Source organism: Ammospiza caudacuta, chromosome 11, assembly GCF_027887145.1.
Source record: "Ammospiza caudacuta isolate bAmmCau1 chromosome 11, bAmmCau1.pri, whole genome shotgun sequence".
Taxonomy (NCBI): Eukaryota; Metazoa; Chordata; class Aves; order Passeriformes; family Passerellidae; genus Ammospiza; species Ammospiza caudacuta.
The window spans coordinates 23,527,182-23,553,711 of record NC_080603.1 but is presented as its reverse complement, the minus strand read 5'-3'; the positions used below and the strand labels follow the sequence as shown (position 1 = coordinate 23,553,711).

At 46.8% G+C, this 26,530-nt stretch overlaps 1 protein-coding gene across 3 annotated transcripts in view; it reads right to left on the bottom strand.

The window, feature by feature from the left end:
- TNIK (TRAF2 and NCK interacting kinase) overlaps positions 1 to 26,530 on the bottom strand; it is a 146,958-nt gene that overhangs the window by 71,356 nt on the left and 49,072 nt on the right. For all 3 annotated transcript variants that reach the window (XM_058812176.1, XM_058812178.1, XM_058812177.1), the window contains exon 3: positions 454 to 510. In XM_058812176.1, coding sequence (XP_058668159.1) covers positions 454 to 510 — 57 coding nt within the window. The remainder of the gene's footprint in view (positions 1 to 453; positions 511 to 26,530) is intronic.

Here is a 26,530-nt window from a genome sequence, read left to right as displayed (position 1 = left end):
AGGCCCTGGCACAGGTTGCCCAGAGAAGCTGTGGCTGTCCCATCCCCACAAATGTCCAAGGCCCGGTTGGATGGGGCTTGGAGCAGTTTGGGACAATGGAAGGTGTCCCAAGGCAGGGATTGGAATTGGATTATCTTTAAGGTCCCTTCCAACCCAAATCATTCTATGATCTTTTCCAGAATTTAGTAGGGTGTTTAAAAGAGCCACTGCTGGAACTGGATGCTGCTTTGCTTCAGCATGAAGTACTTAATTTCCAAAACTCTTCCAGATGTATTTTTTCCTCACATATTTATTAAAACTAAAACCTCCTAATGGCACATATCCTATTAAGACAAAGTCAATTTACATCCCAGGAAACATCAGTCTTCCACCCACCCCCACACATTGTCACACCCCATCCCCTTTCCCCTCTTATCTGTAATTTAAGGATGCAGAAGGAGGAGGATACATTACCCCGGTGACGTCCATAACCTTAATAGCAGCAAGCTGGCCTGTTTTAACATGACGACCCTGCAAAAGAAAAGGGAGAAATTTGTTTGGTTTTGCTCAGTGACAATGTTTTCCTCGCAGTGAACAATATCCTTAAACAATCTCCTCGCCCTGGCAGCATCCATGCATTATTTGTTGCTTTTTCAAGAGCATCTTCACAGCAGCCATGATGAGAAAGCAATTCCCTCCCCTTCCTCCTGCCACTACAATTAATTAGTACAGGGCCTTCAGTGCTGTGTTTTCCTGGCAAACAAGTGCTGGAAATACCCTTTAATGCTCAGCCATGCACAAAGAACCAGCTTGGGGCTTCTGCTGAGCACAGAGCATGACTCTGCTGGAAATGGGCTGCTGGAGCTGAGAGGATGGGAATGTGCTGGCTGGGGTACCCACACTGCCTTCAGCACACCTGGGTTCCATCCCAGCTCCCTGGGCACACACCAGGGACCCCTGCCCTGCAGGGCACCATATTCACCCTGCCCAGTAATTTATCTCTTTACAGAAACACTTGGTGAGCGGGCTAGAGAGGTTTTTACAATTTTCAGCCACTGAAAAAACCAGCAAATCACTGCAATGAACTGTTTGTTGCACAGTGCTCGACTACATTAATCCTAATGGGAAAATGCCTGGGAGAGACGGTGAAAATATAAAAGAGCTCCAACTATTTATGAGGCCTTAAAACCAACACAACTGCTATCAAGCAAGTCAATTCCCAGCCTTTCCTCCTTTCCTGAGAAACTGATCACCCAACATCACATCCAAATTGCTCGTATCAAATCATTCCCACCCCCAACTGCAGGACATGTGCTCTGCTTCCAAACCAGGCAGCCTGAGGAAAAGATGATTTTCCTCCAGGAAAGGCAGCAAATGCTGGTTCTCACAGGAGGCAAAGGGAAGCATCCCTATTTTCCAGTTTGCATCCCTATTTACTGTGGAGCTGCCCAAGGCCCCATCTTGTGAGATACGGTGTGGAAGACACAGAGGCAGTGGCAGCTCCTGCCCTGTCCTTGGTGTCTTAATTGATAATTAACACACCAAGGACAGAACCAGCAGCAGAGACAAAGAGGGATCAAGCTGCAGAGTGGCAGAAACAGGGAAAAATAGAAGCTTTTCCTGAATTGGAGGCTCCTCCCGCCCCCACAGCAGTGTGTGTGTTGATGAGCTGGGGTGTGTGTCAGGTCTCCCATCCCTCCTGCAGACTGCAGATGGTCTTTCACACCACCTCAGCTCAGGAACCCTGAATTACCAGACATGGGAACCTCTCCCTGGTCCCTGAGGTCTCCAGGCACGGCGCTGGGAAGCAAACCCACGCGCCGGCTGTGGAGCAAGGCAGCATCATCCTCTCCAAATTTATGACTTCACCAGGAAGCCAATTCACCCACCAGGGCTCCTCGCTCATTTATTAACACAATTTATATGTCCTGAGCAAGCCCATGTTCTAGCAGAGGAAAAAGAGCTTTACTTTAAAGAGTGTGCAACACAAAAAGTAATGAAAGCAAGCGCAGCCCAGCAGCCCAGGCTGTAGCTGAAGCATCCCCTGGATGTGGCTGTGGGGAAGGAGGGGCATGTCAGGAGACACCATCTATTTAGACAGCATGATCTGCAGAAACAAATCCTCCTCTTCCTAAATTTGTCCTTGCTGGCTTGCCCAGGAAGTGCCCACGTGTACTGACACTTTAATTAAAGCCCACAGAGCACCAGCAGGGTAAACACTTGGACCATGGCATCCCCATCTCCCACGAGCTGGAGGAGGAGGAGGGGGAAGCAAGCTGGAGCATTTCAAACCATGATTTAGGAGTTATACCTCCTTCATGTGATGCACCACCACCTCATTTTGTATTTTAAGGAAATGCCCCAGCTTTGCTGTGGTGAAGTGCTCCTGCTTCCCTCAGTACCAGCCAAGGGGAAAGGGATCCCTGTATGCTCACAGCATCCTCCTCCCAGGAATCTGCTGCCTCCTCGCACACCTCCCAAACATTTACAGACAATGGTAAGAACTTAATATCGTGTAAACATTTACCAAAACAAAATAAACCACTTGGAAACATATGTTAATGTAAGCCATGAGGGGCACTTAGTCACGCAAAAATCAGGTGGAGTAGAACCAGTAAGTGCTCACCCTGGGATATTGTAGCAAAGGTTTGCTTTTTCTATAGTTTGTTCACAATAATGGATTGCAGAGCTTCACCCTGGCAGATGAAGCCATCCAGGGAAAACAGGCATCTCCTCAGCAGTCAACCATCCCCTTTAATTCAACCTACCGCTCAGCACTGAGACTTGCTGTGAAACCTTCATAAACAGTTTAGAAAACCCAGCTGATTTCTACCCTACTGCAGATGTCCTTGAATTTGCAATAAAGATACAGACAGGCTGGTGGAAGACACCAAGAACTGGAAGTGAGAGATGCAACAGAGGAAATAAATCAACATCCAACCTGTACCCATTAAAAGATGCCATGGCAGCAATAAACCCCTCTGACAGCATCAGCCACCTCTGGCACCCTGGCCATGCAGATCCCAGTGCCTGTGCCCAAAGCCTGGAAGCAAGTCCAGAAGCACCCATGCCCCTGCAGTCTCTCCAAATTATCAGTTGGATCAGGAAGTGGAACCATCTCTGCCAAAGCCAAGACAAGCTGAAATTGGGAATTAATTAATGTCAAGTGTTAATTTGTCCAGTGTTAATCTGTACTGCTGCAAGGAAGCTACAAAAGAGTACTGACGTATCAATACAAGAGAAGCACCAAAAAGCTCTGTTGTGATGCTTCTACCTCCTGTGTGTCCTCCACCCACCAAAACTTGTTGGTTTTTTCCTTTAAACCATCACCACAGCAGTGTTTTTTTCCCTTTAAACATTACACACCATCAGCCACCACCTATCCAAAAACCACATTAAGACTGAGCCCTACTCCTGCTCCCTTACTCAACTCTGCCTCCTCGACACCAAAGATGTGGCTCAAAACAGGCAAGAAGTGTTGTGGTTCAACAGAAAATCTCTACTTTTTCAAAAGTCCTCCACTCTGGTGCCCCGATGGGCATGGGAGAGGGCTACAATGGCATAAAACATACAGCAGGAAAACTGAGCTACTAAAGCATTTCCCCCTCTCCAGATTTGCTGTCAAGGTTCACTTGGGTACAAACCCACATTTCAGCCTCAGGATTATTCAAGCATGATCTTCAAAGCTGCCATAGTTTTTAATTGAACATCCATCTGAGCATAAACTCATGCTCCTAATTACTCTCAAAATGTTATATCAACTATCACTAACTTGATAATATCAAGTATTAAGACTAATTTCTACAAATGAAGCAAGCACCACAAATTTTTTCTTCAAAGGTTGTGGTCCTCACACTCCATAAAGTGTAATGGACCAGCACACAATCAGAACATTGGTAAATGCTTTTAAACATCAATTGGTGCATTCAGGCATTATGTTTACTAAATAAATAAACCCTGGCCTCAATACCAGCCTTTGTAGAAAACAACTGCATATCCTGGCCCAAAACTGAAGCCCACATTTTAAGGACAGAAAGAGGATGATTGATTGTTGCTTTTTAAAATTTTCCTTGCACAAGCATGAATTTCACCTCTAAGCAAAACCTGCAGTTTCTGTACCCAGAAATGTATTCCATCATATTTACTTAACTCGTGCTGTCGGCTTTTATTCATCCCACAAAATAAATGACCCACCACCTGCTGCAGCCAGTGGGACACGACAGAATTGTCACTTTGCTGGGAAATGCAGAGCTCCCACGTCCTTCTGCCAGGCAGAGCAACATCTCTTACACTTCCCAGCCTGGACATGCACCAATGCCCCATGCACACAAAATCCCCTCTGCAATGGAGTAACCATGTTGTATGCCTGATGTTTTACAGCAAAACACTTAAAATCCAACCATTTTGCACAGCTCTTAGTAGTGCTGCATGTAAATATTCAAATGAGTGGGATCTTGCAAGGCACTGCTGAAATTTCAACATGCACAGCCCTGCTGGGACCAGGCCACAGTGTCAGCCCTCCCCACTGGGGAACACTGTGTCTCACACAGAAATCTCAGTGAGACAAACAACAAAAACTCTCATAAAATTCCAAATATCACCACTTTGGCTGAAGAGAATCCTCCCAAATAAATTTCTTCAATTTCATTTCTGTTGCAGTTAAAATACTGAGCCTGGTGCCAGCAGCCCAACCATCACCCATTCTACTGTCCAACCCCTGCCTCCAAACCCAGCACATCCTCAGCATCACCACACCCTGCCTGCTCTTCCTAGAACAATCTCACCAGACATTTTACCAGGTTAGAAGTCACCAGCTCACTTTTCTGTGTCCACATATAATTTTTGCTAAATGCTACAAAAAACTCTTTGCCCAGCCCCACTTCTGCACACACAAGAGTCAAGGTGTCCACTGCTGAGTCCCATCTCCTCCAGATTCTGCTTCAGCATCCAAGACCTTCTGCAGTTCAGATCTCCTGGGATGGGCCAGAACCTCTCACAGCCTCATGGTCTAGGTCTGCCAGTTCTTTTCCTGTAGTTCAAGGCAATCCAGGGACTCAATCCAAGATTTTTAGCATGCAGGCACTTCAGCACTAATGCACTGAAAACTGCATCCAATTTTTCCTGGGAGAAGGAGCTTTGCCTTCTGACAGGAGCTGTGAAGCTGAGCTGCCATCCTGCTGTACATTAGACCATTTTATAGCACCTGGCATGATTTATTCTCAGCTTTTACAGAGTACAGGCACATTTATGTACTTGGTTTCCCATTGAAAACAATCTTGAGGGTGCCAAAATCCCCTCTCCAGCTAGTCTGAGGGGCTAAAATACTTACTGATGTAAAAAATAGGCTTATTTTAGTGTGAAAATTCAGCAATCTCCAAAACAAGCTGGCTAAAAATGACGTACCCAAGCTTTGCACTTGGTTTACAGATCTCTTCAAATACATCTGAAATAAATCCATGTATCTGAGAAGGCAGTTAAACACTGGAGGCCAGCATAAGAAAAACTGAGTCATGTAACAGGATGGGGAAAATGTTTATTTTAACAAAGAGTAACATATCTCTTTGATTAAAACAGAACCATCATGGGCCAAACCTTATTGTTGCTGCCTGCATTTAACTCCAGTATAGGAGTGGGATTTCAAGCCACTGGGGCTGGAGACCAAGCCCTCACTCTGTTCAGCCCCATCTCTCTGCTTTACTACAGCAGGAGCTGGCCACAATGGCAGTGTCCTTCCTTCCATCTCTCCATCATTTCCTGTCCCACAAACAGATTTGCAGATCTTCAGAGTGATCCCACTGCCTCGAAGCACCAAAGGAACACATCTGACTTGTTGCAGTTCCTTTCCACCTGGGGCAAACCCCACTTAAAACAGCCCGTTTCCCCAGACTTCCAACACTCTGCAAATGGCATCCTCCAATAAACATGACACACCTGAAACTCCAAGAAATGGAAAACCTATGAAAACCAAAAAAAAGCTGCATCCGGTGTTTGACATCTCACTTGGTGGCCAGGATAGGCTCTCCTCTCACTCCTGAGCTCTCAGAACACTGGTTGCTCACTTGAGGACAGATTTTCATCTCTGCCCAACATGCTACCTTCCTTTGGGCTATATCTGGGGAGAAGACCTTTCACTGGGAGGGAAAAACACAAATTTCACTCATGGCCAATCCTCCCCTTACAACTGTCATCTTTTGCAAGGCTTTAGAGAGCAAATATTGAAAAACATTCAAAAAACTCAAAGAGAAACTAAACAAAATGGATTTTTTTTTTTCTTTTTTGCTGCTAAGCTGGGCATTTTTATTAATACTTCAGTTTGGACTGAACAATCAGAGCTTCCCCTTGGAAAAGCCTAAATCTGCTCCCAGCACAGATGCCTCTAATTGCACAGGGCCAAGCTAATGCTCTGTGCTGACCCAACAGAGCTGGCCTTTGGACTGAAGTGTATTCCAGCCCTCTGTATCAATCCAAGCTCTGATCAGGACCCTGCAGCTCTGAGAGCTGCAATTCCATTAGTGCAGCTCCACAATAGCTCTGACGTTAAGAAAAGGCAGGATTATTAGATTAACAAACGAAATTGTTAAATTAGCACATTATTCATCTCCAGAAATAACATGCACTACAGCCTATAGGTGAGCAAGACTACAGTTTTATATTCCCTATATAATGGAAACACATCTCTCAGGTGAGTGCTTGTGCTCATTCCATCCTCTATCTCTCCTGTAGCTCAAATGAGGCTGGAGACTCCCACCTCCAGCTCAGGAAGAACCAGGTTTCCCTCTTCCATGGATAAAACCATTGCCTTAAATAGTCCAAAATCAGCATCAGAGAGCTGAATCCTTCCAGAAGCTTCTGCAGATGGTTCCTAAAACCCACTTTTAGATATGGCCTGCCCCATTTTTAATTTCCACCCAGGGAAGAACACTGGTTGTAAAGCCTGTCCCCCCTCTCTGTGGCACCACTCAGCACCAGCCCACTGGGCAAGTCAGGCTGTGCATCTCCTCCATGGTCACACCAAGGACCGTGACAGATTCTGCCCACAAGTGTTTGAAGATGCAGCTTTTGAAGGTCTGCTCTTCATGGTCACAGCAAACCCTGCAGCAGAGCAGATTTCAAGGTGTTTCTGCATTTGTCATGAACACTGCTCTGGGAAAGGGAGGTCAAAGCCTCAACAGGAGCAGGTCTGGGCTGGAAGAGGAGTGGGCTGAACACCACAGCAGGGAGCAGAGAGAGATGGAGATCATCAACAGACAAAAGATTACCCCAATAGCGGGTTTTAGGAGCAGCCTATGGAAACCTGAGGCACCAAAGGCCTAAGGAGAGATGTTCCTGACAAAGAGCAATGTATATATAAGAAAAACTGGAAGGACAAGCAGTCTCAGGGCAATATTCACTGAGTTGATCCCACACTGAAGGCTGCAGGATTCAAGAGCATATCAGTGGGATGAAGGAAAGAGATGACACCATTTACCACTGAACCCCATGCAGCCTCCCCAGGCCCTCTGTGAGCTTTGCCCCCTTGCCCACCATCCCCAGATCCATCATGGGGCACTCCCCATGGGTCTCTGCCATGGGGAGCAGCAAGGAGGGCAGCAGCCAGGCCTTGGGGTGCTCCTTCCCCTGCCACACAGCCTGTCCTCCCTTTGCCCCCTTCCCCAGCATCCCCAGATCCATCATGGGGCATTCCACACGAGTCTCTGCCAAGGAGGGCAGCAGCCAGGCCTTGGGGTGCTCCTTCCCCTGCCACACAGCCTGTCCTCCCTTTGCCCCAGCTCCTCTGCAAGTGCACATTTTCACAGCTAAAAGGAGGCAGCACAGCCTGTTCCCAGCAGCATTAGTTCATGACAGCCATGTTATTACCACCCTTAACACCCCCACTGTGCTTCTGTTTCACTCACTGCCTATTCAATGCTGCAGAGCTCACAACTAAAATTAAATCTGCCTTGAGGAGACCCACAAGGCACCCTTGCACAGAGGCCATGTCCTGACAGCAGCACCAGGTTTCCTCCCAGTGGGAAGCAGTGAGCGTGCAGGGAGCACTGCCTGGATCAGCCAGCATTCCCAAAGAGATCCTTGGCTCTCAAGGGTGGCCCAAGAAGGAGCCAGGCTCCAGGCCCACAGCTGGCACCTACCCCAGAGCACTGTCCCACTGACATGGGACACCTGGCCAGGCCTGGGCTGCAGCAGGAGCTGTCACACCTGCACAATGCCACACAGATCCCCATCTCCACACATTTTTGCTGTCTGCAACCCATTTCTACCTGGACCCAGGTCACCTTGGCTTTATTGGAGTCAGAACCACTTCAGCTCCAACATTCAAACTCCAGCACGAGCCCAGCAGCTTCAGGCACCAGCTCCCATCACAGATGAAGCAGGCTCTGTGCAGGACACAGGAAAAGGCATCCCAGGGCATCAGGGATTTAATTTAATGACTGGAGCTGCTCATGACTTCAGACCAAAAGCTCAGCATGCGAACGAGCTGCTGCGTCCAGAGCTCAGGGGCACCAGCATGGTCTCTACAACACCGTGTGCTCTGGCAGCTGCTGCTATGTCTTCTGTACTTGTAAGAAAAACAATTACCTTCAAAAGAGATTGTTCCTAACCTGCTCCCTGCTGCAGAGCAGACAGGGCTTAGTGCCTGCAAATGTGTGCTGCTGCCTCCCATGACAATCCATCCCAGAACACTGAAGGACACAGGTACCCCTCAGCCTTCTCAGGTGTTTGGTACCCCATTTATTTGTGCCTCACATTAAACAGCTGCTTTTCAACATCTGAACTGTCACCTGCTCTTTAAGCCACTCCCCAAATCGGTAACTGTCTTGCAAACCGAGTTTTAAAAATGGCCCTTCTGGAAAAAACACTACACAGTGATGGAAATGGGATTTTCTGGAAACACCTCTGCACTGCCATCTGCTTGACTTCGGCTCGAGTTTCATAGTAGCAAGATCCAATTTTGGAGTTGGCATGTGAAGTGCAAGGTGATTTTTCAACCAACAACAGCAAGGGAGAACCACCTTCTGTGAACTTGAGTGCTTGGCATCCTCTCTGGCAGCAGGGATGGACAGCACTGGTGGCAGGAGACAGCAACAGGGGAGCCAGGTAACACAGAGGCATCTGTTATCCAAAGCTGCTTGAGGGTTTTGTGATTTTTGTTGTGGCTGTGTAAAGAAAACTGAGTAAGAAGGAAAGCCCAATATTTGTGGTGTTTTCCCAACCATTTAATTCAGGAAGTTTAAGTCTATGGCTGTCAATGGGTTTTCATGAAGGGGTTCCACTGCATTTCATTGACTTGCCAATGGCACAAACCAAGCGTGTCCATGTTCCCATGGATCACCACAGCTGGCTGAGCAGCCCAGCCTGCTCTCCCTGACATGTTTGTCCTGTTCCCCGTGTTTCTTTCTCCATGTTTCTTTTCTCCGTGTTTCACTCCAGCAGGGCAGTGCTCTTTTATCTCAGCTCACAGCACAGCACAGTTGCCCCCCATGGCCCTGTTTGTCTGCAGACACGATGGCCCAGGATGAGATCCCACCATGGATCTCTCTGGACACCTCAGCAGAGGTTATCAAACAGGCTCTTATCTCTGTCAGCCCCACCTGCTCCACGACTCTCTGCTTGTAGAAAGGAGCCTAAACACAAATCCACCAGGTTTCATTTGTGCACCAACCCTAACACTCCGAATCCAGCAGAAATTTGGGGACTTCTGAGGTCCAGTCCCAATGTTGGTAACAGCTGAACATGAGCCAGGATTCACATCCAGTCACCCTGAACCACTTTCTTAGCAAGCCATCCTTCCAACCCTTCCACTGCCTCCCTCTTTGAGCCTTTCCAGTCCTGCAGACCCTTGGGTCAGCACAGATCTAAGCCCCTTGATTCCTGCCCACGTGGCAGGGCTGACTGGCACCTGAGCCAATTCACACACTCAGGCTTCACTCATTCATCAATCCTGAGCTGACTCCAAGGCCCTGTCTCAGGGTGGCAGGAGGAACAAGAACAAGCTGATAAAGGTACTTATACTTTATGGGGCTTAGGAGAAAATGCCACAGCTGCCAGAAAGTCTCACTTGTATCTCTTGGGTGACTGAGGTCATAGCATGAGGAAAATGAGTGTAAGAATGACATAAATACCCCAGATCTTCTTCTGTGGAGGGCTGAGGTGCTCCCCTAATCCCAATGGTTTTGTAACTCAAGATACTGCAGACCCTGTGTTGCACATTTCTCTATCTATGTCAGCTCAAATATCAATTTTAGACCTCACACAGCTGAAGGCAGATGGACATCACACTCCCTTTCATCCAGACTTGCCTCCAGGCTCTTTGTCTGCCTTGAGCAGCCTTGACAACTTATTGTCCATCCCATCCAACCCTGAGTCACTTACTGTCAGGAGTCAATAAACGTTTTGCAGTGCTGTGTTTTACTGATTTAAAAGACCCAGCCATGCCTAGAGCAATCCTCTGTGATAAACATACTAATCTGGCTGCACAGGGAGGCATCAAAGCTTTCATGTTGTCTAATGTTTCAAGCAAGTCAGGTATTGAGCAGCAAAATTTCAGAACTGCTTATTGGAAAGGGGAGGCTGATGAATGACATGCAGACCCCTTCACCCTTGTATTTGCTTTGTGTGTGTCACATGGGCACTCTCTGCTTTGTCTGGGAGAAAGATAGGATTTCTGACTGTGCTGCAGAACAGCCCCTCTGTGGCTCACCCTCTAAGCCAGTCCTGTGGGTTGGGATCAACAGTGTCGATCGGCAGATTAAACTGCTCTGCTCCTACAGCTTCTCCATCTCCCAGTCTCCTCTCCCAAACAGGAATTTCCTACCCTCACACTGGCAAGGAAAAGCTTTTCTGTGAAGCAGTAAGGCAGCCAGGTTGCTCCAAAACAGACCTGATGCCACCACTGGGCACCCTTGCATGCCAAAGGAGCCTTCTCCCAGGACACCGAGGGCTCCTCACTGCTCCTCATTTCTCTGCTAAATAAACTGGGGTGCAAGGGCTCCTCCAGGAAAGGAGTGAGCCCTAAAAGACCCCACAAAGCAGAAGACCCTCCCCAGCCCTGCACACAGCCCCCCATCCAGCCTTTCCACAAGGCAGCACAGCAGAGAGGGGCTTTAGCCAGGGATTTGAAAGCAGGCAGAAGAGGAGGAGGAGGACTTGGGATTAGCAGGGGAAGGTTAAGCCAGTACCAGGGATTGCATGGGAACAGTACAGCTCAGGAATGAGTGGGAGGAAGCCAGAAAGGACCATGTGTCCCTGCCACCTTCAGCACTTGGGGACAGGAGGGAGGAGCCCAGCACCAGCACAGCAGTCACTATTTGGCAATTCAGGACTGCAGCCACTGCCTGATGTGGTTACCAAGGCAGGAGGGCTCTGCAGCCATTAGAGAGCAATAACATGTACAGACACAAATCAATGCTGTACAGTTTGAAGGAACCGACTGAAGGCTATGGATTTTACTCACAGTTATTTGCAAAGCGAAACAAAGCAGACAAAAAAGCTCTCAAAGCAGCCCAAAAAGCTGCCTGCAGGAACGTGGGCAGCTCAGGAAGGCTGCCTGCAGCTTTGCAGGGAGAACACATATGGGCAGGGGGTGATGGCCTTTTATTCCAGTGGATAAAGATCTTAGTGGAAATCTGAAAAGCTCAGTGTGAGATCTCATCCACAGCTAATCCACACGGACTATGCCATGCTGCAGGCACGCCAGGAAGGAACCAAGGCCAGGCACTGCACTGAGTCACGCCACAAACCCGCAATTTCAGCTGTACTAAGAGAAAGAAATTGGTAAGGTACAGCTTTAGAAGCATCAGCCGGGACCAGCTGCATCCTGCTCCTACCTAAAGGCAGCTCAGGCCACCCAGAAATCCCATTCCCTAGAGCCAGGACAACATGCCACTCCTCCCAGCCCACTGCAGGCTGTTAGCCCTTTCTCAGTAGGAGCAATGTCACCAATAGTTACAGGCAGATTCATATTAAAAAGCTCCTTCATATTCAAGGTCTTTCCCCTCAGTAAGAGCTGGCTGTCAGACAAAATGCTGGTTTGGTTATGCTGTTTGGTATTCAGGGACTGTTCACCTGGGCAAAGATCATTTGTAGAAGCCACTAACATGCAAGAGCAGGGAACGACCTCCCTGTATTTTTCCAGGGAAAGAAACCCCAACCTGTCAGTTTGCCCAATCCTCCAAACACTCACATTCAGGGGTAAGTTTTGGTATACACATACCAGGCTGTATAAATTTCCTTTACATTGGAGCCTTGACTGAGTTAATGCAGATTTTAAAGTGCACTGTGGAGTCTTAAACTCCAAGAAAGGATTGGAAAGCACAGCCATTGCTGTGTGGTGTGAGACAATTTCCTGGGATGCAAGGCCAAGGCCAAGGCAAACAGCTGGGTGCTATTCCTGGATCCCCACCAAGTGCTCTCAGCCTTGGGTGAGAGTCTGGGCTCTTTGCTGCTCAATGCTATCCCCCGGTAAACTGGGCAAAATAATACTAATTACCCCATAATGATGATGCAGTGGGTGATGCCATATTGCAAAAAGCCTCCAAAGCCTTGCCTAAGTGTAGAGACATGTTAGAGAATATCAGGAATTGTTCCTCACACAGCCATACCCTGCATTCACACCTTCAAACAACAGCGGTCTATAAATTCTTAATTATTTTTTTCTAAAGCAAAGGGCTTTTGTTTTCCCAGAAAACTTAACAAGAAAAAAAAAAAGTCAACAAAATGTCTTTACATTTTTAATTCAAATGCTTCTGCACAGCATTTCCACAAGACTGCTTAAAAAGTGCACTAGAAATTGTAATTAAAAGCTGATCTGCTTCACAAGATGACTCAGGCTTCTGCAGCTTCAACCCTGGCCTCAGCCAGCTCTGCCAGTGCAGCACTGACTGTTTCCAATCAGCACACACTGAGCTGCCAGCATTTGAGAGAACAGAGGAAGGTTTCCTTAAATGTGAAGGGTAAAAGATAAAATTCAGTTACTATCACCCAATTTCTGACCAGCATCAGAGGGGAAACGAGCAGCCTGTGAGAGCAAAAGATCAACCCCTTTCCTAATGCCCTAAAAACAACACAAAGCCCTTGGACAGATGTGTTTTTCTGTACAAATGCCATCATAAATGTAACCTGCTCCTTTGCCTTTGGAGCAGAAAACTGAAATCAGATTGCCTGGTATTTCTCATCCCTCCCGCAGCTGCAGCTCAGCAGGACACACCGGCTGCAGAAATACCACCCTGGGATTCAGTTTCTAACATTTCCACGGACACCACATTTCCCAGAGGGAGCTACAAGATGTGCTTGGCTCTTCTTTTGTTGTTGATGTTGCTGTTTCAGTAATCACAGAATCGTTTAGGTTGGAAAAGACCTTTAAGATGAACGAGCCCAACTGTAAACCTTTCACTGCCAAGTCCAGCACTAAACCACATGCCCGAGCACCACATCTACTCATCCTTTAAATCCCTAAGGGCTGGTGACTCAACTGCTTCCTTAGGCAGCCTGTTCCAGTGCCTGACAACTCTTTCTGTGAGGAAATTTTTCCTAAGAGCCAATCTAAACTTCTCCTGATGCAGCTTGAAGCCATTTGTTCCTGTCCCAAATGACGCAGGTGATGGGCTGAGATGAGGCAGAGATGTCCTGGTGCTCCTCATATTCTGCAAGAGGTGAACCTGGGAGACTCCCAGAGGATAAAGGAAAGCCAGGGCAGCATTTGCTCACACAGGAGCAGCACTGTGAGGAGCAGAGGATGTTTACAGCAAAGGCATGAGGGGGCCATGAACTTAAACCTCTGCATGTGTCTCTGTTTTGGGCTGTTCTTCTCCTGGGTGCATGTCTGCCACCTGGGTCCTCTCCAGAGAGGAAAGATGTTCCTTTCCTCACCTCACAAAAGCACACACAGATCCCTTTGAACAAAAAAGCTCCTCCGGAGAAGAGCTTGTTTTGTATCACAAAGGGCAGTGCTGGCTGAAGGGGAAGATGCATCACTAACATGGAAAGGGCAGCACAGGGAAATGGGTGGAAGATTTCTGTCACAAGTGCTGCAGAGCTGCACCCAGAGCCAGACCCAAGGGCCACTGGAGCATCAGTCTTGAGATGGAAAACCTAAGCAGGTTTGCTGATCCCAGCATCACTTCTCTAGATGGTGCCTCCAACCAAGCTCACTCTAGGGAGCCTGCAAGGCCACTGAAACCCACCCTGGCTATTTAACTGCAAGTGAAGAACTGTGATTAATGCTCACAGTAGTGATGTGAATGGGAAGTCACTGGCAGCAGCACCAGGATGGCACAGGAGGTGACTGCAGAAGCCACAACTCATCCTTGCTGCCTACAACCCATGAACCTCCAGTGCTTCAAACAAAGGAGGAAGATGAGTAATTTCAGACAAAAGAATGAGCCATCATCAAAACTTCTGACACAAATGTCTCAACTGGATTAGGTACCTGTGCTACAAGTCTCTTTTTTTCCATTTATCTTTTTTAAGCTTTTAACATTTTGTTTCCTTCCTCCAGATCTCCAAATTCCTGTCTCTGAAAGAGCTGAGCTGAAGTATTCCCTGAAGGCTGCTGTTCCCAGTACTTTCCAGATCAAGAAGAACCAGAGAATCCAATAAATCTTGTTCCTTTTCATGCACAAGCACCCCATAAATTTCTGTTGCAGTATTTTTCCTTGTCTTCTCAGGCTCTCAAAGCACTTATGTGCTGGACCAGGAAGAAATGGAATTCAGCAAATAAAACCCACCCTGAAGATAAATGTAGATATAGAGGGGATAAACTGCCCTGATGTGATGTAAAGCCATGCAAGGAGATCAGTCACCACTAGTTGCCCTGAATGATGGGCAAGCCAAGCTGTCCCCTGACTGCAAGTTGGGTTTTGTGGCTGTGGAGGACACTTGTTAAGAGTGAGAGATTTCAGCAGCACTTGCAGCCTGGGAAAAGCTCCTTAGACCTGCTCAGGACACCATCTGTAGCAGCCTATTAATGTGCTACAAAACCATGGTCCTTTCCCATCCTGCTGATGATAAATAAAAGTCATTCTCTGTCTTAAATGATGATGGGGGAAGAGTCTTTTAAAAGTGCTCATAAACCCTGCCTGAACTATCAGTGATGCACAGTGTTGTGATTTAGCACAAATGTGTCCCATTTCTGTGAAAATACAAGGCAGAAAGAAGAAGTGAGAAACACCCCATGTGACAACAGAAAAGCAGATTCTTGGTCTCCCCTGAAATTCCTGGACAGCTTGAAATCCCTTTGAGGAAATCTCAAATCATTTCCTCTTTCTGAAAGCTCAGTGAACAGGTCAAAAATACACCTGTCTTTCCAAAAGCATCCTGTTTTACTCAATGATTTCATGCAAATTAGATTACCAGCCCTTGCTCTTCTGCTCTGAGCCCAGAGCCACTAGAAATACAAACACTTAGGGGAAATCTTCCAACATACAGCAAACTTGATCCTGGATGGCAAGAGGTGATAAATTGTTATTGAATGAGTGGGCAAAGCAGATTTCCAGGAGGTGGGTGGTACAGGGTGGTTCCCTGGCTCCTGTGCCACCTGGAAATTCTCTGCTGTGCTGGGGCAAGCCCCAGGAGCGATGGGTGGGAGGATGCCAGCACCTCTCACTCTGCAAATGCTGTGGTTCCAAGGAAGGAAAGCAGAAGTGAAACAAAGCCTAGTGGGGCAGATTGCAGGAAGAACAGTCATTTCTCTTCTTCCCCCCCAAACCCATTATTTATAGTAAAGTATAAACCCAAGTGTCCCTAAAAATACAAGTTCAGGCTTTCTGCAGCATCGTCTGACAGCAGCTTATCCAAGTCCTACGAGCCCCTACTGCCTCCTTCCTCTTACTCCTTTATTTTCATTCTTTCCATTTTCCTCTGTTTTTCACATTCTGCTTTTCCCTGTTTCATTTCAACAACAGTTCTGGTAAGGTTTAACTTCAGTCCTGGCAAGGCATCCAGCTGATACCAGCTATCCCCCCTGGTACCTGGCATCCCTCTGAAAAAGAAGTTGGAGGACTTGTTAAAAAGCCACTGACCCCACAGCTTCATCTGGAGAAGGTGCAGGGACAGGACTGATGGGAGGGTTTCTCCTTTTCTCCTTCCCCCACCCATTCTTCTCTGACTGTGGTACCTGGACACCACACAAATTAGAGCTAACAGCACCTAAAAGCATGGAAAATGAAACAGGCTAATTCAGAAAAGCAGAAGTACATCTAATTTAGTTACTGGAAAATGAATAAATGGCAATTCCAAGCCTGCAAAATTGTTCCATGTTCTAAAAGAATTTACATATTTTTTAAAAAGGGCAAAAAAAGGTGGGAAGGTGGGCTGAGAACATTTATGTAATTACTTTTCTAAGACCTGGCTGTGCTGTCACACCAGTATTCAGCATTTCCCCCTTCTTGTCATATAGACAAACATAAAGATTGATGTTTCTCAGGTAACTCCCTTTTTTACTGCAGTCCTAAGGTTGTGTTTCTGCAAATTTGCTTTGTTTCTTTTTTAAAAAAAACTGTTAATTGAGCTCTGCTGCCGCGTAATTATTCACGAAAGGGTATCTGCCATGCAAAGCCTCTATTTTCACATATTTTCTACACTACTAAACCTGACACAAACATTTCAGCCTAAAGACGGATTTCCAGCAAGGATTCCCATCATTCCATGATTTTCATAACATATGGAGGAAGATTTCACCACCACCTTTCAACCTACTAACTTGTCTTCTCAACCTTGCCACAGGACAGAGGTCCCACTGTCACGTCTGGGGTACACTGAATGGAAAGCTCTTGCAGTGCTCCTGAAATGCAGTTCCAGGATCTTGCAGGGTTCCTGTGTGGAAAGACAAAGCCTGGAGGGTCTCCTGTTCAGAGGGTGTAATGTCACCCCTTCCCAGGCAGGAATGAGGGCCGTGAGCCTTCCAGAGGTATTCCACTCTATTTATTCCTACTGATGCCTGCACTGTGGCACTCCAGGAGAAACACTTTCAGACAGACCCAACCATCTCCCACCTGTCCCAAAACCAGTAAGAGTTACCCCAGCACTCTGGTACGTGATTTTCTAGGCACAGCCTGGTTTTCTGTGAACAGAAACATTTGGGAAGAGCTGTTGCTTACACAAAACCCCCTCAGTGCTCACTTGCAAGCCCATTTCTCCCTCTCACACTGTGCTACCATGGCACAGGTGTACAACTCATCCACGCCTGCCAAACCACCCTTTAACATGCTGGCCACACCTATTCCTCACCTTCCAGAGCAAAACCATCAGCTTGGATTGAAAAGATACCATTCCTCCTCCATTTTATCCCAGCTTCCCCAGGAAAAGCTGGGATTTGACTCACATGGGTGCATGCACGTGTGCACTTGGGAGCTTTAACACTATTAGCTAACTTCAAAGACATCAAAGATAATTATTTTCTACCAACTTCATGGCAACAGGCAGCTGGGTGGCAAAGGATGCTGGATGCAGCCTTTCACAAGGTTTATCTCCAACAGCTTTTAATCCTGCTGGCCCCTTTCTCCAGTCAATTATAGCAGCCTCAGTGTTGCCAAAAAAGTAATGGGAGTGAGAGACTATAGGTATAAGCAGACATAATAGAATCCTAATTTAATTAGGGAAGTACTCAATCAACCAAGAGACATAAATACAACGGAAACCAGGTTTATTACTTCTGGTGCTGGCAGAAATGCCCATTTCATTCCTGATTACTGGGGGAGGGATAAAACAGATCAGTAATCTTAACAGCACAGTCCTGGCTTGATCTTTCAGGAAAAGTTAATCACAAAACCAACCAAAACTCAAGAGCTTCTAGAACCATGGCACTCACAATGGGCAAGTAACTGAGCTCATTATGGAGGGAGCCAGGTTCTGGCTGACCTCTGGTTACAGAACACAAACTACAGCTGAACCAGCCTTATGGGAAGAAGCTTTCAACTCCAGTACCCAGGTCAGATTTAATCAGTGATTCCCAGCAATTCCAGTATCTCACTTTCCCCAGTGTAAGAGGAAAATCAGGATCACTGGGTGTCACAATGCACCCCAAGAGGCTTTGAGGGGGAAAGGTGAGGACACCAACTCCCCAGGGCAGCACTGAGCCCACTGGAGCTGGAAAGCTCCATCCTTTGCCACTCCATCCTCACGTGGGGCCGGCGGGTTCAGAGCCAGGGGGTGTGTGTAACATTTGTGCTTCAATGCCTCAGAGTTCAATAGTGCAAAGTGACTAACGAGGGGCTGGGGAACTATCTGGAGGTTAACTAACTGATTTCACGTTATGAAGGAGCAGGCTGTAATTTTAGGATTAGAAATCTGTATTTTGGATGTCAATACCTTGCATGACAAGAGGCCAGCATCAGTGGCATGATAATCCATCTGCAAGGAACCGAGAGGGCAAGCAAGGAATGAGCCATCCATGCCAAGAAACACCAAAAATACACAAAAAATCCATTGCCAACACCACGTTCTAAGCTCTCCTGTAACAACAGGGGAGTAACACGTGCCTCTGCAGAGATCCACTGCCTTCACTGGGACTGTCCAGCTACAGCCACAAGATATCAGTGCCTAATCAGCAATGTGACAAAGTTCATGCCACCATCAGATGGATCCAAGAGGACTCCTTCACCACGCAACCATCCCCACCTCTCCCTACAGCCCCCAGTTACTGCTGGCAGCACTGCCAGGTACCAAAAAAAATGATAATTAAATGCCAGACAGAGAAAAATATATGAGAACATATATGGGAAGCCATGTGGTGAGATTGTCTGAACATCCCATTCTGGCACTAATTTAGCAAGACTGAGACCACACAACCACACTGCTCTTCTTCCATCCCTGACTCACTTTAAATGGGGTATTTAACCAGCACCAGAGGACTGTGACCTTTCTGACATCCCAAGAAATCCCAGTTTCACTGTGTCCTTTTGGTTCATTCCTCCAGGATAAGGAGAGACCCTTTAGTACAACACGGCAAAGTCCTCAGTGCCCTGCATGGGGGCATCTCCACCAGCTCAGCCTTTTGTAAGCCTCCAAAAAAAACAGTGGATCCCCATTGCCCCAGAAAAGCTGTAGGGGAGCAGTGGCTCACTTTTAACACTTACTATACATATTTTTAATTTTTTTTTTTAATCCATGTACATAGATATCCACTCAGAGTTACATACCTATATACAATATATGCAAAATGCTAAATCAGCACATCATGGTTTCCTATTGTTGCTGTTGGCTCATCAGGGTAACCCCAGAGGAGTCAGGGATGAAGCTGGATAAAGCCATGACTACTGAAGAAGAAAAACAGTCCCCGTGCTGCCTGCTGTATCCAGGGCACTGTCTGAAGGTACATTAAACACAATATTTATCTTACCAGGCACTTGTGGTTTTATGCTTTGAGATTTTTCAACTTCCAGTTAGAAGGAATTTTGCAGGATCATAGAAAGAAAAAAAACTCACTGTAAGATGAACATAATTTACCAATGCATTTTTCATTCTATTTGGTTTGGTTTTCCTCTTTCTTTCCTTTTTTCATCCAGTTTTTCCTCACCTCTTCCAGTTTACACTACTTAAAATTTACAAACTTTGAAACAAATAAAGTCAGACTGAAAATACACAGTCAGTCTTCAATGTTGCAGAGGTTAAAAATAGGCTTTAAACCAGCTAATGTCAGCATCAGCATGAAAGAAAGGACACCCTGACAGCTCTAATTATTACATTCTCTTGTTTTGCACTTCTGAAGAGCAGCAATTAAATCTCTGCTTGGGCTTATAAGGAAAAAGTAAAGTGCTCTGCACCTGCAGAACGGATTCTGTTCCATGGGAGGATTTCAGCTCCCCAAAGCACATTATCCAGGGCAGCCTGCAGAACAAAACCCATCCTCCCCTCTCCAGCCACCGAGGATTTTGCTGCTGGTTCACAGGGAACAGCACCAATAATAATGGCAACCCCTCCTCTGCTGCCTTTGCTGGAGAGATTTATTTAAGAAAAAGCTCACCATTTCTGGACAAAACCGCTGCAGACTCTGGATGTGCAGTGCCTGAAACTGCCATATGGTGATAAGAGCAGTTTTATTCATAATCATTTTTATTGCAGTAGCCTCAGGGGACTTGAACTAGGTCACTTTCCCAGGAAGGCTCCACTACAGGCCATTAAATAAGTGGTGCACACAAGGCCCTTTAAGCATCTTGTATAAACGAGCCATTCTGTTCATTAAAAAAAGGAGAAGAGAAACAAGCGCTGCAGTTTATCAAAACTATTTTTTGCCACTCATAAATATAAACTCGTGGATGCTCAGTAATGTCAGGGTTTGCAGCTGTTCCCTCAGCAGCATGGAGGGTCTCTTCCTTATTCCAATTACCTGTCTCAGGGACTCTCACTGGTCCCAGGGACCTCTACTCTTGCTACATCTGCTGGGATGAGCTGGGAGGTTGGAAATTTCCCTGACTGGGAGACAGAAGAGACTCACTGATAAGCATGCCATTGGCACAGCTTCATTTCTTTGGGAAATTCAGCTGAAAAGCACATCATTGCTTCCATGCTCAATTCCAGGCTGGCACCAAGTAAAGATGGTTTAAAAACCCCATAACAAAAGAAAATAAATATCCCCAAAACTGCCAAGATACTATGAAAATAAATCCAAGCCTCCCCATGGAAAACAAACTTTTAACTTGCACAAAAGTTTTGTTGTTTTTTTTCCCTAATGTAAACCAGTTTTGAGCAAGAGAGTCTGGGCATCCCCTCTCCGTGACGAAGGGAGGACTTGGTATGCACCAAAGGAAGGGCAGGCACCAGCTGGGACACCAGGAGAAGAAAGGCACAGTGTTTCAATAAAGCCAGTGGGGGAAAAAAAAAATATAGCTGGGAACATTTTTCTGGCAGAAAACATTCACTTATGGAAGCAAAGCACTGATAGCCAAGGAGAAAGCTGAGCTGGCTGAGCCAGCCCTCCCGCTCCCGGGGACACCTGCAAGTTGTCTTCTGTGGGAGCAGCTGGAGGGGGACATAAATAAGGCTGCCTGGGCTCTGGCCCCAAACACAAGTGATCCCTAATGCCTCCCAGTTGATCTCAGTGGGTTTCACATCAGCCATTGACCCATGGATCTTGGATCTCCTTATGGCAGCAGACAAATCCCACCCATTCTGCATGGAGATGGACCAGCCTTTCCCACCCTACCTGAATCACTGCGCCAGGAAGCTGATTTAAATCCTGCCTAACACGGTCAACAGACTGCTGAAAATATTTTCATCGTCTTTTCCCAGGCTGAGGAAAGGGCTGAGCATGCCCCAAGGCTCAGGCAGCTCCTCCAGGCTGGCTAAAAACTGCTGTTCTAATAAAAGACATTACCTCTCACTACAAACCTGGGGCTCTTCTGCCCCTGGCTCACTGAAGCTACAGCCAACACTACTTATAAATGCTTTGCTGACTAGTTTCACAAAAAGATTTAAATAAAAAAAGCTATCTCTACTCCATACAGTTTAAGTTTACTCCTAATTTTACAGGTCTTGAAAACTTTTAATGCAGTTTATCAGTCTGGGAAAAAAACGAGTTATCCCTATCAAGCTCACTGTGCAAAACAAAAACGCCATATCCCTCCTTGACTCAGCCCTCAATTGCTGACCTTATAATGGAGCAAAACAACGTGATAACGTCCTTGCAAGGCACTTCATCACAGTAATAATGTCACCCAAGATAACTCAAGGGTGTGCTTGTGCTGTTTGTCTTTACCCTATAAGTCACGGGTTTATCTGCTGGCTGCAAGGGCCCAGAATAAAGGAGCATATTTGAAGGTGCACGTCATGGGAGCCTCGCATTCCTCCCGCCACACAAACTGCTCTGCAGTTGCTGCTGGGCTGTGGCACACGCTGGGACAGGGGCAAGCCCCACAGCCAGGGTGTCCCCAGGAGCCCACACTGCCCAGAGGGACTGGGACCACCTCAGGGCATCACAGCCCGCGGAAAGCTGCAGAGGATCACTAACGAACTCATGAAGCAACTCAAGAGTCTAACTCATGAAACTGGGGAAGTACAGATGGAAAAAAGCCTGACCCCATGGATGTCAGTGCCAGCAGCTCTGCCTGTCCTTGCACCAGGATTCTGGCGTTTTTCACTGCTTTTCCCATCCAGAGGGCTGTGGGCCTAACAGCATGTCATGAGCACCAACAGCCCCAGTGCATACAGGGGCTGCCATGATTCGTCCCACAAAACACCTTGGTCTTTCTTAGCACTAGCATTAAAAATCCAGTCATTAAATTTTTCTGGGTGCAAAACACCTGCTTATTTTTAAACCCTAATGTTTATCCTGACAGATTTCCTCCAACAGTCATGTAATAGATTTCATACCTTATGGAGGTGCTACAAAAGTCTTACTGACTCCAAGCTATACCACTTATCAATTCCAGGTAGATTGCTCTTCTGTCGACACGGGGATGGAAGTTAAAGCCCTGAAAGATGTTCTTTTTTTGGCAGGTCTTATGAGCCAGCTCAGCACATTCCCATCTCCTGCTTGCTCTAAAAATAATAAACCTTGTGAAGGGAGCAGTGGGGATGATGTGTGCTGTGCTCAGGCATGCAGGGTGCCCAGCCAGCCCTGCTGCTCCCAGCCCAGCCCTGCCTGCCTGGGAAACACCAGGGCCCTGAACCAGGAATGCTGCCAGACAAGGTGATGGTGCTCAGTGGGATGTTCCCTTGGTTCCCAGTGATTAGCCACTGTGCACAGGCAAAAGGAACATGCACCACATCCCGGTACTGATGGTGCAGAAATCACACATTAATCTGCCTCTTGATGGGGATGTCACCTCACTTCACATGTGGGGACAGTCAGAAAGAAGCACAGCTAAACCAAGACTTGCTCAGCTCAGCCAGTTCCTCACAGACAAAAACAGCATCCTGACTTTTTTGAATGTGGCTTTTGAATATGGCTTAGAGGTGATCTCCATCTGGTGCAAGCCCTGTCCAAGGCAGGGCCACCACAGATCACAACCACCACCCAGGAGCTGGGGCTGACCCACAGGAGGGAGCAGGGCCACAGCACAGAAATGCTGGTGGACAATCCATCAGCCACCATGGTCAACCTCCACCACCTCCTCCAGGTCCACAGCACACCCCAGTAACTAGCTGTAAATTCAGACTTCCAGCAAAGCCAAGAGCTATCAAATTTTAATGCTCTATTAATGGCACAGCTCTATCTGAATTCCAGGAGGCATTCTACAGCTAGTAAACCTAATCTTCTACCCACGACTTTTCAATTTGCTGCTGTGATATAGGTGCATTCTGCTCCTCTGAACAGCAAGAATGAGATTGCTCTCTCCTTCTGTGTGATATAAGAGCACCTGTCCCACTTACAGTCCCTTCTGCCCATCTATTTCTTGCAAATACACCACTGAACACACTCTGGGATTCTCCTATAACAGGGTGTGAGAACACAGTGGTTCATGAGAGCAATTTTTTCATTAGTCGTTTGCTCCCTGACTCCTAAGCCATTTAGTGTAGATGCACAGCCTTCACAAGAGAAAATGGTCTCAATCTTACAGCAGATTCTTATCTGAACTTTAATCCCAGGACTGATGCCATTTATTCACAAGGTATCAAGAAGAAAATAGACATTAAGAGATAAAGAAGAACAAGAACAGATTATAGAGAGAGCCTTGCTCCTTGCACAGGCCACAGACAACAGCAACATGCAAGGTCCAGCACCAGGCCCTTCTGTGATGGTCACTTGTCTATCAGAGAAGCCCCTCACTCATCTCTTCACATCCCTGCTGCCTTTTTGCTCTCAGCGACCCCACCTCTGGCTGTTCTCAAAGCAGGCAGGAAGAGCAGAGCTGACTGGGTAAAATGCTGTTTATTTAGGCGTCACAATCACGCTAGGCTGAGCTCAGCTGACCTGACACATCAAGCCTCTGACTGCTTTCCCAGCACTGACAGCACTTGCAGGAGCACCAGGATGTACAACACCACTCACAACCCCACATCACAGATGGGAAGGCAAAAGAAGCCACAAAAAGTGACGCTCACCAAAGAGGCACAACAGGGCACTAAAATGCTGTGATGGCCATCCCCGAGGTGACCATCAGTTCTCCATGGGACCACTTTGCCAGTAAAAGCAGGAAAGCAGGGTGTGTAACAGCCAAGGCTTTTTGGGTGACACATTATCTGGCCATGGCAACTTACCCACAGGTTGGGGTCAGAGTGTGGTATCCACTGGGCTTTGCTGCTCACTGTAAAATAGTTACCACAAGTCCTGCTGGTCCTACAGCAAGCCCATCCCACTGCATACACTCAGAAAGAACATACCTTTGGAACATTTGGGAGAAGAAGGAGCAACAGAATTCAGTCATTCCTCCCAACAGAGGGAATATGTTTTAAGGAAACAGCCAAAAAAGCAAAGGGGGATGAGGGGAGGGATGCAAAGCAATTGTCTCATAGAGTTTAGTCTTTAATTAAAAGGGTTGAGCAGAATGTTCCAAACACCACATGGGTATAATTTAGAGAGCAGTTTGTAAGATGAGTTTTCATCTTCAGCGTGGGCTTTCATGTATTGACAACAAATGAAATTTTTACATTATTTCCATGAACAGCAGCCTTTGTAAAAATCCCAGCTTTTTCATAGTGGCACAGCTGAGGCTCTTATCAAACCATCTGTACAAAAGTCAGTCTGTGAAGATCACAGCTAGGTCCCAGATATTTGGTCAAAAAACCGAGATTCGTGTCTGGGGAGCCCTCCTGCAGCACAGGACCTGGTTCTCCATGACCCCTCTCCAAACCCACAGACTACACCAAAGACCCTCCCTGAACTTCACAAGGCTGACAAACCCATTCAGCATGCCCTAGGGAGTCAGAAGGACTGGGTAGAAAATGCGGTTTTGGCATCAGTTACCCAAGAACTGCAACAAAGTGAGGAATGTCCCCATTGGGCTGATGGTACTGATGAGCCAAGGGAGGCACAGAAAGGTCGACAGCCCTGAAAACACCAAAACCACTCTCACAGCAGAAACATTCAGCTCCTCAAGCCTGTGCCTTGACCACACACCTCTGATCCTTTGCAGGCTGTAGCACACTGGGTGTTATCTGACTAATCCTGCACCAAGGAAACCCAAAAAAGTTCCCCTTTCCACAAAGTTCCTCAATGACTTACGCAGCAAAAGAAGTCACAAGGAGTCACTGTTGAAAGCCCTTTCAGGAAGATGCCAAATTAATTACCAAAGCACCACAGAGTTCAAAGTCATTCCAAATGTGTCAACATGGCGAGAGATGAGTCACCCCAGGAAATGCCAGGAGCTCCTCTGTCACCAGCCACAAGGCAAGGCCAATTTTTGCTCCTGACGGGAAGAAAAATAGTGTATAATCTGAAATGGATCACGTCAGTCACTGGACAGGAGGTAGCAGAACATTAGGATGGCCTGCAAAATCTGTTTGTGCCACTGAAAAAGAAGTGGAGATGTTTTTCAACGTGCTGCTGTGCAGGAGAAGCATTCTGCTTCCTTCCTCATCACTGCTTCAGAGAGTGCACAAAGAACGCTCCTCCAAGAGTGAACTATTTAGGCAGTCATCTCAGCGAGTTATTTCTGCTCATTTCCAAGGAACAACATGCCTCAGCCTGGGATTTAAACCATCAGCAATGAAATGGTGCCCATTTGACTCCAAGTTCAGAAAAGAAGCAGAGGGTGGACAGAGAACACCATGAAACCACCACTAACAATGGAGGATGCAGCACAGAAATGCAACCACAGGGCCTGCAGCTCTCCACAAAAAACTGCTCCATCTTCACACCCTGTGAAGGAATGGAGGAATAGACTTTCCTCCTAGGAGACAGCTGGGTTTTCTAGTTTTATGTGAATTGCTCTAATCTTGTTGTGACAGTGCAGAGCATCCAGAGGATGCCGCGAGTTAAACGCCGTCATTTGTCTCTAAGTTTTACGAGGGAACAGGGCTGCCAAATCAGACCACCACCAAGTGAGGATGTGACAGCTGTAACTAGGGCAATTTCAGGCAGGGAAAGATATAAATAAATGAGGAAATGGGGGAAAAAAGAAATAACAGAGAAACAGTACATTACAGGAGGGAAAGGGGAGAAAAGAAATGAAGCTACTAAAGATGAAAGTTGGCTATTTGTCTATTTAATGCTGTCTTCAAACTATTATTGTGCTTCTCACATGCCTGATGCACAATGGTTTAAGAACAGATTGGGAGACGGAAGAGAAGAGAGAAAATTGAGGGTCAGAGCACAGCACCTGCTTGTCTAATTGAAGTCTTTTCAAAAGAACCCCAGCTAGGACTTGGCCAAAGCCCCCAGCAGCACTGATGGAGGCACACACAAACCTCCCAACATTTATTGGGGCATTTCAAGGCTCAATCATGTGAACCCTGCATGGAAGAATTCTGTGCTGTGACATGACAGCCAAAGCAGGCAACAACCTGACACCCTGACCCTGATTCACTCTGAATTCCAGGGGAATCAAAGAGGCTCTGTAATGACTCCTGGAAAACCAGATCTACCTGAGCATTCTCCAAAACAGAGGCCAAGTCTCTGCTGCCACCCAACTCCTGCAAGACTATAAAACATCAGGCCACGAAAAAAGAAATAAACTAA